The sequence below is a fragment of the Hibiscus syriacus genome, unplaced genomic scaffold (assembly GCF_006381635.1).
Source record: "Hibiscus syriacus cultivar Baekdansim isolate YM2019G1 unplaced genomic scaffold, ASM638163v2 tig00110988_pilon, whole genome shotgun sequence".
Classification (NCBI taxonomy): Eukaryota; Viridiplantae; Streptophyta; class Magnoliopsida; order Malvales; family Malvaceae; genus Hibiscus; species Hibiscus syriacus.
In genome coordinates this window covers 295,767-310,833 of record NW_024062942.1, presented here as the reverse complement: position 1 = coordinate 310,833, position 15,067 = coordinate 295,767, and the positions used below count along the sequence as shown (strand labels likewise).

The window sequence follows — 15,067 nt, the reverse complement described above, 5'->3', positions numbered from 1 at the left end:
CACGAATAAAGCTACAAGTACTTACAACAGTTCATTGTCAAAATTGGAACTCGTGGGGATCATGACATTTCAGTCAAACATACATTGAGAGTGAATAAGACAAATCTAGAGGGACATCTTGAGGGCCCATTTCAATCAGAAATAGAATATTGGGGCATTTTGAAGGCTCACAACAATATGAATATTTGGGCATTCTTAGAGGCTCATCTCAATAAGAAGTAATGTTGAGCACACTTTTAACATATGTATCAGCAAATGTTGGGGCATTTTAAAGGTTCCTTCAGACATATCCATGTGGGGCATTTTGAAGGCTCAGATTAACAAGAAGCAAATATCGAGGCATGCTGAAAGCCCATTTCAATCAGAATTAGGACTGTTGATGCATTTTTGAACGATCGTATCAGCAAATGCTGGGGCATGCTGAAGGCCCACATCATCATGTGCTAAAAATCATTGACTTGAGCAGATATTTCCAATGAGACAGAAAAATATGAAGAATAAAAATGGTTAAACAATAACAGTCAATCTGACTACACATAATTGCTTCGTTCATCAGGCAGTTGCATTAGGGTCCTGTTGTTGAACAAATATTTATTCAGCAAGTATGGTTTCAAATACCCAATCTTCTTAGACCATGTGTCACATGACAGTGTGTTCTTTGTTAAGCTACATCATGGTTGCATGAATAAAGATGGTCCCTTTGTAGACCATTCGATCCAAGGATCAGTTCCTCGAGACCTCGAAATCTAAATTTGGCCTTTTGTGTGTCGATGATAATTGAAAATATTTCTTTGAGATTCCTGTCAGTTAGTTTCAACCATACTTTTTGAGGTTACGAAGTGTTTTTTACATCAGTTTTGTTTACTTGATGACATTGAAGAGACAAGCTCATGTATATTGCTCTTTCCCGATGTTATTGGGGTTATCATTGCCAGCTAGACTGAATCGAGTTTTTATCTATTTGGTTTATCATGTGCTTTTCATCCCCAACATCAAGAATTCTACGGATATCTTTCCATACATGGCTCTTATAGTGGGTGTGTTTCTAATTTCTACAACACTCATTATAGAAGAAAACGTGATCAATATTACACTTGCCCTTGCCCGAGATGATATCGAGATCAATTAGTGTCTCCTATTCAATTCGACACCAGCACATTTTGTGAATTTGACCAACTTTTTTATCATACCAGTATTTCACTTGTATTCCTATTGAGTTTTGTTCTCAAGTGATTTTGTGACATCATACAAAAACTTTGAACACCATGCAAAAAGCTTCATTGACCAGTAATTCGAGCAGAAACCACAGGAAATGATGAATGTGTTGTCAAATGTTTTACGAACCAGTTATTCCGATGCTAAACCAATGTTGTTATCATATGGTTTTCCTTTATTGATCCAAGATAAATTTTGTCTCCTTCAACCCCAAGATTAAAAATGAGATATGATGAAGATTTCTTTCCACAGAAGGAGAACTGAAATTTTAAACAAGAAACTAGTGGCGCCAACTAAGGTTGAACGACAGGTTGTTGTTAAGCATCTCGACGTGATATGGTCCAAGTTTCCGTATTCAAGATTGGATTAGATGTGGAGACATGAAAGGAATTAGGATAAATCCTCCTTGTGATATGTTTCAAGAGTCAAATTAGAACAGACTATACTCTCCTAATTAATCCCTGCTGAGTCAGGCATATCTACATCTACACTCTTCAAAGATGATAGATTCTCTTTTTAAAGATGATGGATTCTCTTTTCAAAGATGAAAGCTTTATTGGATTTCTACACAAGTCCAGACAAAGAAAGCCGGTGTTACCAAAGACAAAATAGGGCATCAAAGTCATAGTTCTGACTACGGCAAGAGTTCCATAAATGAAACAATTCTTATGAGAGTTAAATGAAGCAAAAAAGACACAAAGATACAAGTTGATCAGATGATTCTACAGAAATGCAAGCTTGATAGCATAAGTTTCTACACTGATATCCAGAGGTAACCCTGGCAATAAATGATGAAGTGAAGGAAGACCAAGTTCACCACTTTGAAGTCAAATAAAGATTGCATCAATATTCATGCATTCATAAGAATATCATTTACACAATAGATAATACATTACATTGATACATATGATTGCATTCAAACATAAGGTTTTGCAGATCTTCATATGAAAAAGAAGATTCATGATGAACAATACCTTACAAGAAGAATGTAGAATTCAAAACCTCGAATGCATGAATCACGCCAACATCTGAAGAATAGATGGACGCAATCCACAAGAATGAACATTATTTTGAGGTTGGGTCATGTTACCCAATCAACATGTTATTTTGAAAAATAATGAGAAAATGATTTCCATAGTTTCTCATTCAATCTTTTCTAAAAATAAAATTGTTGAAAAGTAAGAAAACGATTTTCATAGTTTCTTACTTAGTAAACTATTTCCCACATCTGTAAGTCCTACAGTGTATGATGTTTCCAAAAAGCCTTCGGGAGCTTTTTGATGTTTTCAAAGCCTTAGGGTCATCTATAAGTCCTACAGTGCATGATGTTTCCAAAAAGTCTTTGGGAGCTTTTTGATGTTTTCAAAACCTTCGAGTCAGCTGTAAGCCCTACAGTGCAGAATGTTTTTTTATTATTAAAACATTTCCAGGTAGAGTTCATAATGAGAAGAGCTCATCTGAAGAAGGAGTTCATAATGAGAAGAACTCATCTGAAGAAAGAAGAAGAAGTTCATAATGAGAAGAACTTGTTCAACTTTTCGCTTGAATTCATCATTCGATGGATCAGCATTACCAGGTCGAGTTCATAATGAGAAGAACTCATCTGAAGAAGGAAGAAGAAGTTCTTAATGAGAAGAACTTGTTCAACTTTTCGCTTGAATTCATCATTCGATGGATCAGCATTACGAAGGTAAAGTTCATAATGAGAAGAACTCATCTGAAGAAGGAAGAAAAAGTTCATAATGAGAAGAACTTGTTCAACCTTTTGCTTGAATTCATCATTCGATGGATCAACATTTCCAGAGACAGCTCATAATGAGAAGAACTCATCTGAAGAAAGAAGAAGAAGTTCATAATAAGATGAACTTGTTAAACCTTTTGCTCGACTCTATCCAGAAGGAGATAGACCAGCATCAACATTTCCAGAGAAAGTTCATAATGAGAAGAACTCATCTGAAGAGGAAGAAGAAGTTCATAATGAGAAGAGCTTGTTCAACCTTTTGCTCGACTCTATCGCAGAAGGAGATAGATCAACATCAACATTTCCAGAGACAGCTCATAATGAGAAGAACTCATCTGAAGAGGAAGAAGAAGTTCATAATGAGAAGAACTTGTTCAACTTTTGCTTGATTCTATCACATAAGGTATATCAACATCAACTTTGCCAGAAGAAGTTCATAATGAGAAGAACTCATATGAAGAAGAAGAAGTTCGTAATGAGAAGAACTTCGTAATGAGAAGAACTTATTCAACATTTTGCTCGACTCTATCGTAGAAGGATATAGAGCAACATCAATGTTCAACCTTTTGCTAGATTTCATCATAGAAGGGGATGAATTGTCATTTACAGTGGAAGAAGTTCATAATGAGAAGAATTTGTTCAACATTTATGTCCTAATCAAGAGAAGTCAAATGAGCAAAAATTTATTATCTTTTCGTCTTTGCCCTATTCTTGTTAACACAAGAATGAGCAAAGAGGGGCAGCTGTAGACACTAAATTTTTAGCTGCAGCAGCCCTTCCACGTTTCAAATTCCAGCAGCTTCCAACTGAAGCAGCCCCTCCACGTTTCAACTCTACTACAGCACCCTTTCCAGCAGCTTCTAGAAGCCAGCTGCCCTTCCACGTTGAAGCTATAGGGTGAGTCACCACCATAGTTTGGTGACTCACCGGAAAATCGCCTTATTAACTGGTCCATAGCGAGCCTTGGTGGTGGCTATAAAGCCACCAAATCTGCAAAATCAAAAAAGAAAGAAAAAAAAGGAACCACCACCAAAACCACGAGCAAGCAACGACAACCAGCAAAAATAGAGAAAAAAAAAGAAGAGAGGAAGAACAACGACCAGAGAGATACAGAGAACAACCACAACAACCGGTAGACCACAGAAATCAAAAGAAGAGAGAATAGAGAAACTTACCGAGGAAACCATAGTCATCGGAGACTCCTCGCGTCATCGGAAAGCCGAAAGCCGAAGGTAAAAAAAATTAGATCTACAGGAACCTAAGGGTTTTTAGGGAAAACAAAGACCGGATTCGGTCTTAGGGCGTTTAGATCTATATTTTAGGTAAAGTTGGAAATTTCTGGCCACCGGAGGCGGTGGCCGGCGGCAGGGATTACGGCGGCAGACGGCTGCCGCCCGGTAACCGGCTTCCCTCCGATGAGGGAAGTTAGAGAGAACCGAGAGAGCTTCTTCTTCTCTCGTTTTTGAGAGAGAAGAAGAAATGAAAAATGAGGCTGCTGGCCCTTCGGGCCAGCTATGAAGGGTTATATATATCCCTTCCCGAACGACGTCGTTTTGGGAAGGGGTATATGCGTAATTTACATGTATGGTTAAACCCTTTTCGCAGCCATCCTAACTTGTAATTCTTACATTTTAGTCACTAAATCAAATTTATAATCCTTTTAATTTGGTCTCTAAATTTTATTTATTTATATTTTAGCCCTTAATCGTAATTATAAATATTTTAGATAAATTACTGATTTAATCCTTTAATTTTAATAAATAATATTTTAATCCTGAGTATATATTTTTAATTTATTTTAATTTGATATTCGAATTTTATATAATTTTATTTTAGTCACTAAATTAAATAAATAAGGAAAATGGCATGTTTAATCCTTATAATTTTAAATAATTATGAATTAGGTATTTAATTTTAATTTTATTATAATTTAGTCACTAATTTTAAATATTTTCATTTTTTTACTGCTTTTAAATATATAATTCTAATTGTATTTTTATTGTTTTAATTTTACTTATTTATATATTATTTTTATTATTATTATATAGTCATATAAATATATATATAATAAATAATAATTTATATATATTTTTTTTTACATAAATTATTTTAATATTTATTTATTTATTTTTCAATATCGAAGAAAAGGGCAGTCTTAATACAACTCGATGTCCTATTCTGGTATTTTAAAATTAAATATTATAAAAAATATAATATAATATAAATTATTATATTAATATTTAATATCAAAGAAAAGAGCTGTCTTAAGGCACCTAGAAGTCCTTTTCTGATATTTCTAACTAAATAAATATTTTATTTATAAATATACATAAATTATTTTTTTCTCATAATTATAATTTTGAAATAATAGGATTATAAATTAAATATATTTTGAATTTTTAAATTTCTAATAATAGAGACAATTTATAATTAAAAAGTACCAATTTTGGGCGTTGTAGGGGTGCTAATCCTTCCCTAAACGTAACCGACCACGAATCCCTTTTTTTTATTAAAAAGAATGAATTTTTGGTTAAAACGCAGATCAGTTTATCTTTTAATTGATGTTTTCTTAAAAACTCTTTTAAAAGATATTTTTTTTAGGTATTCGACCTACCTGACCCAAAAGGCCGATGGCGACTCCCAAATTATTTTAAAAAGCATTTATTCACATCACTTTTCCCGCCAAGTAAAAAAATTCGTGCCCGGACGAAAACCGGTTACGATAATTATTATTATTAAATAATATTTTTTACATTTCCAGGCCATTTACAAACCAGTGGTCCAACTAGAATCAACCCAATAACCCGAAGGCCCAAATGATTTGGTCCAGACCCACTAGACCTGAGAAACCCTAACCCTTGTAGGGTTTCCTGATGCTTCCAGAAGACCATGCTGTGCCACCTCTGCTTCCAATCGCTGCTGCCGACGTTTCCACTGCTAGGTGGTCTAACCAGCTGCTGCCGACGTTGCTGCTGCCACGACACCTCTTAGAAGTCTCCAGAAGCACCACGCCAACCGCCCACGTTGAAGGCTATGGTGAGTCACCACCATAGTTTGGTGACTCACCGAAAAAGAGCCCTTGTGACCGGTCCGAGGCCATCACCCGTAGAGGCTATAAAGCCATCACCTTCCCTACAAAATAAAACAAAGAGCAAGAACGGAGGAAGAGACGACGACAGCAAGACAGAGACCAACAACAAGCACAATTAACAACGGCAACCAACCATAGAGAATAAAAATAGTGGAATACCGAAAGAAATTTACCGAGAAAATCAATCGTCATCAAGTTTTTCGAAGGTAAAACGTTTAGATCTAGCGGTTTCAGTGAGTTTTTAGGGAAAATAAGTTTGGATTTGTGTTTAGGGTAATTGGGGCTTTAATTTGGGGTCGGTTTGTAAATTTCGGCCATGAATGATGGCCGGTGGTGGCCATCGCCGTCGAAGCACGGTGGCCGACGGTGGCCGGACTCTCGCCTGTGACAGAAATTTAGAGAGAAATGAGAGAACTCTCATATTGGGGAGAGAGAGAAAAAAGAAAAATGAGGGATTTGGCCCTTAAGGGGCCAGGTAAAAGGGTTTAAATACCCTCCCCATACGACGCCGTTTTGGGAGAGGAGTGTCTCTGTAATTTCCCTTTTGGAAAAATCATCTCCGCAGCCACTCAGAATTCATAAACTTCCATTTTGGTCACTTGTTTCATACTTTTAATTATTTTAATTTTGTTCTCGCATTTTATTTTACTATATTTTAGTCCCTAATTTATATATGTTTAAATATTTAGGGTAAATACCCATTTTAGTCCATCATAATTTTATTAATTCATATTTATATCCCGAATAAATTAATTAGGTTAAATTACACTATTAACCATTATCTTTCATAATATTTCGAATTAGTATCTTTAATTTTAATACTTTATATTTTAATATTATTAATTTTAATTTCTTTTATTTTGATAATTATTTATTTGCAATTTTGTTTTGTTTTTATTATTACTTTCTATATGTTTAAATTATTACTTTAATTATTATTATTTTATTATTATTATTTTCATCTTAGTCATATAAATATATATTTAATTAAATAATAATGTTTATTTATTTTTAATATCAAAGAAAATGACAGTCTTAAAGCAACTAGATGTCCTATTATGATATTTTAAAAATAAATAAATATCCTACTTATATAAACCAGAAATACATATTGTTTTTATTTAAATTATTTTCTTAGGAAATTTATTATTTTTAATATTTATTTATTTTCCAAAAATGTTAAGAAAGGACAGTCTTAAAGCAACTATATGTCTTATTTTGATATATTAAAAATAAATAAATATCATGCTTATATATATATATATATATATATATTTAATTCATTATTTTTTAAGAAAATTATTATATTCTTATTAATATTTATTTATTTATTAATATTAAAGAAAAGACAGTCTTAAAGCAACTAAATGTCATTTTCTGATATTTGTAAATAAATAAATATCCTATTTACAAAACCCTAAATATATATATATATATATTTAATATTTTTTCTTTAGAAATATCAGATTAAATTTGAAATAACACTATTGTAAATTAAATTCATATTTGAATTTTTAAATTCTATTATTAGAGACAATTTATAATAGATATGTACTAATTTTGGACATTGTGTGAGTGCTAATCATTTCTCAAACGTAACCGATCACGTATCCCTTTTTATTTATAAAAAGAATGAATTTTTGGTTAAATGCAGACCAATTTATCTTTTAACTGAGGTTTTCTTAAAAACTCTTTTAAAGGATAATTTTTAGGTATTCGACCTACCTAACCCAAAAAGGTCGATGGCGACTCTCAAAACATTTTTTAAATTAAAATTATTTTTTATCCACATTATTTTCCCGCCAAGTAAAATTTTGTGCTCGGACGAAAACCAGTTATGACAAGACCTACCTTCAATCTCTTACAGTTCGTCTTGAGGAAATGAGGATCAAAAGGCATGACTCCGAGTTATGGATGCATCATCGTGCGCTTCCTGAGGATCTCAAGGTCAGAGTTCGGCGTTATGATCAATACAAATGGATGGAGACTCGTGGAGTTGACAAAGAGAAATTAGTCCAGAGTTTACCAAAAGATCCGAGGAGGGACATTAAGCGACATCTCTGTTTGAATCTGCTCCGAAGGGTAAGGATCTCATTTCTTTTTTGCTCTCCATCAAGCAACTGCTAAATTTCCGTGGGTGACCTAGTGAACGTTTCATACATTACATGTTGTCAAAAGTTGCGCATCATCATGTAGACTCCGCACCTTATGAGTTAACTTAGAGATTGGATTTGAGTTTCTTGAAACTCTTGTTGCGGTATGCAGGTTCCTCTGTTTGCCAATATGGATGAGAGGTTACTTGATGCAATCGGTGAGCGACTCAAACCAAGTCTATACACAGAATACACTTACATAGTCCGTGAAGGGGATCCAGTAAACGAGATGCTTTTCGTCATACGTGATCTCCTTGAAAGTGTGACTACAGATGGTGGGAGGAGTGGTTTTTACAACAGAGGTTTGCTGAAAGAGGGGGACTTTTTTTGGTGAGGAGCTCTTGACTTGGGCGCTTGACCCAAAGCTAGTTCCAACTTACCATTATGTACTCGAACAGTCATAGCTTTAAGCGAGGTGGAAGCTTTTTCTTTAGAAGCTGAAGAGCTGAAATTCGTTTCGAGTCCATAGTAGGCAGGTTCAGCACACTTTCCGGTTCTACTCACAGCAATGGCAGACTTGTGCGGCCTGTTTCATCCAAACAGCATGGCGCAAGCATGTGAAAAGGAAAGAAGAGGAACTGCGACGTAAGGAAGAGGAGGAGGATCTAGACTATATTTATGATGATCAGCAGGCCTTAATTGATCGAACTGATAGCACTGCAGAATCCCACAGCCTTCGTGCAACTGTATTTCATCACGGTTTGCAGCTAACATTCGTGGACAAAAGGGTAAAGGCACGACTAGTTCAAAGAGCTTGCTCAAGGTTTCGAAGCCAAAAGATCCTGATTTCTCCGATCTTGACTCATAAAATCAAACAAGCTATTTCTGCCTCCACACTGGAACAAGTTCAAGGTGTTTTGGTATCTGTTACGACTGCAGAAACGATCTTACTTTAGTAAACTCGTCTCGTACACTTGTCTGCTAACTTTTTTTAAAACACACACACAACCCTGAAAATAGGCAAAGGGGCTACGAATGTTGGTATCTGAATGTTAAATCTGCTGGATTTTACATGGTAAAAGCATAAATCCAAGACACAAGTCTTGGGTTTGTACAATGACATTAATTTTGTTTGAAAATTAGATGTAATACTATTGATCACATGTATATTTATAGTTATAGTTGAGCATGACACTGACGTTTTTACTTTATTTCTAGTACTAACCTTGAACAAGTTTCAAACTTCCTTTTGTGTGGAGCTATATCCACATGATCCAACGAATTCAAACAATAAATAAATAAATTAGATCTGTCCATTCGCAATCTTATTTATATTGAACTCATTCTATTTCCATATTTGTATGGTTTATTATGATTCAAACAATAGTAACTTGCATGGCAACTGCTAGAACAGGTCAAGATTATGGCATAAACTGTTGCTTAATTACCAAATTAAAAGTTAACGAAAAAAAAAAGAATATTTGACTGATGTTTATCAGGAAATCATATGAACAACCTTGAATATCACTTTACTTCCTCTTACTGTCTTCTCCACTAGTCTGAAACAAACAAGTTCTTGTTGCTTACTCTGATTTGTAAGAAGGGGATTAATTACAGGGGAATCTAAACGAAAGGGTTTAAAAGAAATCTATAAGGAAAAGAATGTTCCGAGCATCATCAAACTTCACCATCTATATGCGAGACATCTTGCTGTATTTAACATTCAGTTTGCTCAACTACGCCATGCAGAAGATACCTCCAATTCAACATCCTCTTCCCACCAAGTGGAAGTCTGCAATATTAGATGACTTCATTAGTTGGTTAGCTAATTAGATTTTCAGGATACTTAAATCTCTGCTACATAACATATATATATATATATATATATATACACACACACACACTACGTTGCCAAAATATGTATACTTTTTATCTGATACAAAATGTGTTCCTAGTTTCCGAGAATACCAACTGAAGTTCTACGGTACATTAAGGCCCATTAGCCCAGAGATGTAAAACCGGAAGGCAAAAGTAAGTTGGAACTTTTTTCAGGGTGGCATAGTGGATATTGCTATGAGCATTCAGTTTAAGAATCTCAAATGATACAAGGTAATGTAAAAATATAATAGACAAAAAAACCTTGTAGCCTCTGCGAAGAAATTCTAGTTGGCTTCCTTGTTCCTCTTGCAATCCAAGGACCCGCAGCAGTTCTTCCTTGGTCTAGACAAAACCGAAAAATAAATGTCATCACAAAGAATGCAACACAAAATGACCAAGAGTTGAGACAAATACCTCTCCCAGAGTGAAACGAGTTGCACTCTCAGCTACACAAGCATAAGAACCATCCGATTGCTTTAGCATCACCTGCCAAGGTCCTGCACATATTCTAAGTTAAAACAAGGAGATATGTAAACACACGTCATTATACCCCAAATCTGACTGCAAGTTAAAAGCTCGTTTTTCACAAAGCAGTGAGAAAAAAGCTTAGAGATTTTGACAGGTGCAAATCTGCAAGCACCAAGTTGCCGTAGTTGATTTGTACAACGTTTTTAATCTATGATAGGACAGAAATGGAGCAGTTAAATGGAAAATTTCAAGGTTTACTTGCGCACCAGGATACTGGCGAAATAGTGCTCCACTGTAGTTCACGACAAAAGGTGCAACAGCTACCGTCTTACAACAGTTGGGAAGAAAATGGTCATTAGAACTGTATCAGAAATTAAACTCAATGAAGCGAAACAATGTATTTAACAACTACCTTGGAGTACTCCCTAATCCGTATATAGAAGACGGGGATGAATCGTGAAAGAAATCGATAGTGCAAATCTTTGGGAGGAAACCCCAAAAGACCCAAGTCAGCACTGCAAACATAAGCAGCCCCAATAAAAAGTAAATTCACTGATCTTTATTGAATCCTCATTAAAAGGGGAAAATGTAGTAAAGTTATACCGTAAAGTGTCAAGTTCAAGATTGAATAGAAGTGTGGGGGTGGACGGTGCATACTTTTCCTGCAAAATCAAAGCACAGTCACACAACCAGGAAGAAATTAAGACGACATCAATATGTTATTCCCCTAGGGCCTAAACTAAATTTTAATCATGTACTGACTCAATATATCTTACAGTGAAGATTATTTAAGTTATTTCCTGTTTTAAATAATTAGTGATCAGACATGATTATTCCTGCATATAAACTCATCAGATTTGCAGAACCAAGAAAGCAGAAGTGCATAACTTCAAAAAGCCACCATTTGAAGGTCAAGCACGTAGCAAGCTATAAACACAAAATAAATAGGCTCGTGAAAGGGGTGAAAGGCCATACAAAAGTATAAGAATCATACCACATACTTCTCTATAACAGAAAGTTCACGTGTGCTACAATTAATAAATATATAAAGAGTCGGTGGCTCCTTGGATTCCCAACGACCTGCATTGCAGAGATTGCAGAATGTTCAAAGGCGTGTGTAAGTAGAAACAAGTTAAGAGGATATGAATGAAGGAATTTAACAACCCAATTCATTGATATATGGAAAGGAAAATTCCCACTCAAAGCTCAATGTTCAGGAACAAACCTTCATTTTCATCTTCAAAATCAAAATCCAGAGTGTTCTTGATAGATTTGAAGAATGTGGTGACAGCTCCACTAGGGACATCGTCAAGGGAGCCTATAGATATACCATCAATCTGAAAGGAAGAATCAATAATTACAATCCCTTAACTCCAAAGGCAACTATGCATATGAATAAAGGATCATGAAATTAAGGCACAAGGTTAAAAGCGTACTGCCCCTATATAAAAGCTATAACTGCATGAATAGACAGGTTATATATTTAAATATAAGTGTCAGAATTTATAGACCCTCAAACCATCTAAGGAATAAAATGCATATCGAGGCCAAATGACCAATGAGATACCCCTGTAACCCCCATGTGTACTTCAGTGGCTGAAAAACAACAAACCCCTTGCCATTGAAAGAATCCACCTGCACAGAGTGGAACAGAAAAATAGAAAGTAATCTAGAGTAATTCATTTTATTACCGAGTCAAGGGCTGCTTTGAAAAGCTCTGAGGCCCTGCGCTTTTCTGGTTTATCAGGAAACACCTGAACAAGAAGTAAGAAATTATAGTTATCTTTGAAACGAAAGGAACAATTTTTCAGCAAAGTGAAAGTATCTTACTATGCAAGCTCGAGTTTCCACTTTCTGTTGGAGTTTCCTGACAACAGCCAAGGCAAGTTGAATGTTGGCATCGATGAAATCATCTGAAGATCCCTTCATATATTTATACATCAGAGAAAATTATGTACTATAACAATTCACCTTGAATATCAATATTATAATACAGTAATTATGATTTATTAAAATACTACACCTAGAGCAGAGGCAACAGTACCGGATTTAGGTTTCTCATTTCTATTACTAAAACAAATGGACAGATTAGAAGCAAAAACAAGATACAAAAAGTTTTAAAAATAAATTGCAGTAAATATTTAAATGAGCAAGAAAATCAATGAAGGGTCATTCAACCCATTTGAGAAGTGAAGAAACGAAAGAGGTACCTTATAAGAAGAAATATTGCTCGGTAAGGGCCTGTAAAGGCAGAAAATCCATACACAAAAAAGGACCAAATATTAGAAGGAAAAAAAGTAAATAGACAATCAACTGAAATGCTTAACCAAAATGGATGAGCTGAAGAAGCATGTATGAGAATTATGAAATTATGAGAAGACTGAAGACTCCTCATACAATTTCACACCAGTAAGTTCTAACAGCTAAGTGTCCAGAGAAAAATATTTACTCACGTGGAAGTATAATCAACTACTGCCTAGTGGCTAATAACTTAATGCCTATAATACACACCACCCAAAAGTTTCACATGAAAATATTATATTTCTTTTAAGAATAAAATGTATGATTTCACATTAATAAACAACAATTTTATTAGAATTGTTGCTAAAAATCAAGTCATTTATTCCCATCCGTCATGACTAAGTTTACATTAAATATTAGGAAGCATAAGCAGATAGAATTTAAAAGGGAAATATGGGAAGCAGCCAAAGTACTATTAACAGGTGATTTCGCAAATTTAAACAGGCAAAGCTTGTCATACTGAACCATATCAAGGCCAGCAAAATTGGGATAGCTATGGATAACTAAAGGGAGAATGGGAATCAAGAAAAAGCTTTTGCAAGCCTCATAATACCCAAATAAATGGGAAAGAGTTCTCAAATTAAGAGAAGGATAGAAAACATACGGGAAATCAATCTCGATACGGGTTTGGCCATCTTGAATAGCATAAGCGAGGGAGTTAGCGGCATCGGTTACGAGAACATCGTATGACTTAGGCTTGTAAAGCGCCACTCCTTTCTTGGGATCGAAGATTTGCGTCGGTGGTGCAGTGGGAGGGGTTGTTTCCTTGTTGTCTTTGGTGGCGCATTGGATTGGAATTCTTGGTCCGGCAGAGAAAGTGGCTAAACGATGGGAAGAAGCAAGGTGAAGGGGAACGAGGGAATGGCGAGGTGGACAGATCGAGCGAGGTGAATAAAGAGAGACGGCCATGAAATTCATGGCCATTGTAGCTGCTGAGCTAGTTTTGCTGAAAGTCTCGAGAACTAGAAGAGAGGCGCGATGGAAACCTCTGTCAACAATGGATGAGATTATATGATAACCAGCTTCAGCCACGTGTACCTCTTTTCAAATCATTTTCTTAATAAATCATACTTCATTCATTGTTTCATATTAACGATGCACATAATTTTAAGAGGTAATTTAAGAAATAATAAAATTATCTTTAAGAAATAATTGATAGAATTACTGATTTATTTTGACAGGTATAAAAAAATAGACATATAAAAATGAAAAGAAAAAGAAAAATATTAGTTTTTATTAAATTTTATAATTAGACATTTTGAATGAAATTATTTTAAAAATTAAAAATAACTTCTAATAGGACAGAGGGAGTATTCACTTCTAATCATTTTCTGTTGAGCAATAATTGTAGATATTTATTCCATATTTACTAACATTAATGAATAATATTAATTTAAAAATATATTATTCAGAAAATAAATTAATTATTAAAAAGAATTAGTACAATCTAACAAATGTATATATCACCGGTTCCTTGGGATCTTTGTGCGTGGACAGAGAGAATCAGTGACAATCTAATAAAGAAGAGCTTTTGTTTGAATAATTTGATTATCTCAATCTGATTAATGAAATTCCACATAAGTAAACAAAAATTATATTAGAGTAAATACATTTGTCACTTGTCAGCCCAATATTTTAAATTTTAGTTATATTATCATTTGCTATTATGTTAGTGTCTATGTACATGGGGAAAAAACCCCGAGAATATAGATGCCTAAGATGAGAGGAAACAGCCGAATGCAGTAAGCGATTAGCTGAAGAAAAATATAATGTAAATTTGTTGAGTTCGTGACAGCTGAGCTGAGCTGAGAAGAAGACTATTCTTTCTTTCACACCAACACAGATTTTTTTATTTGGATGGAGAGATTGAAGTCATGAGATGAATGATGTGATTTTTTCAGCACGTGCCTAATTCTCCTTTCGTAAGTTCATTTTTCTTCTCTAACAAAATTAAGTCAAAAGAATTACTATTATTATTTTTGGGCCAGCTTACTAATTTTGCTTGGTCTGAGCGTTTCAGCTTTATTTTTGTTTAATGTTGGTCGTAACTTCTAAATTCTGTTTGTTTCCTGAGAGACTATATTCTCTTGGATTTTAGCAGGAATCGATAAATGACGCATGTTTTTTTAAAGCACTATATACATGGTGTTAAGCCTCTGTTTGTTCGCCGGGAAACGGGGCGGGATTTTAAAATTCTTAGCTATTAGTTTCTTTCTGTACTTTTGTTCCAATTTTAGTTTGAATTTTCCTTCTATCTTTGATAGTTTACATGTTTAAACT

General features: G+C 34.5%; 1 protein-coding gene and 1 pseudogene across 1 annotated transcript; one reads left to right on the top strand and one right to left on the bottom strand.

Annotated features, from left to right (window-relative positions):
* The window catches only part of LOC120148937, a 39,265-nt pseudogene extending 30,257 nt beyond the window's left edge, over window positions 1-9,008 (top strand).
* A 618-nt stretch (window positions 9,009-9,626) lies between these two features.
* LOC120148938 (protein LOW PSII ACCUMULATION 3, chloroplastic-like) lies at window positions 9,627-13,770 on the bottom strand. The gene is made up of 12 exons (XM_039161899.1): window positions 13,392-13,770; window positions 12,697-12,727; window positions 12,317-12,409; window positions 12,178-12,240; window positions 11,712-11,823; window positions 11,481-11,566; window positions 11,090-11,148; window positions 10,899-11,001; window positions 10,753-10,813; window positions 10,433-10,515; window positions 10,280-10,360; window positions 9,627-9,932 (listed from the first exon to the last, which is right to left on the bottom strand). Exons 1-12 carry the CDS (start codon window positions 13,709-13,711, stop codon window positions 9,873-9,875), a joined length of 1,152 nt encoding a protein of 383 aa, XP_039017830.1. The 5' UTR covers window positions 13,712-13,770; the 3' UTR covers window positions 9,627-9,872.
* Between the last annotated feature and the right edge of the window lie 1,297 nt (window positions 13,771-15,067).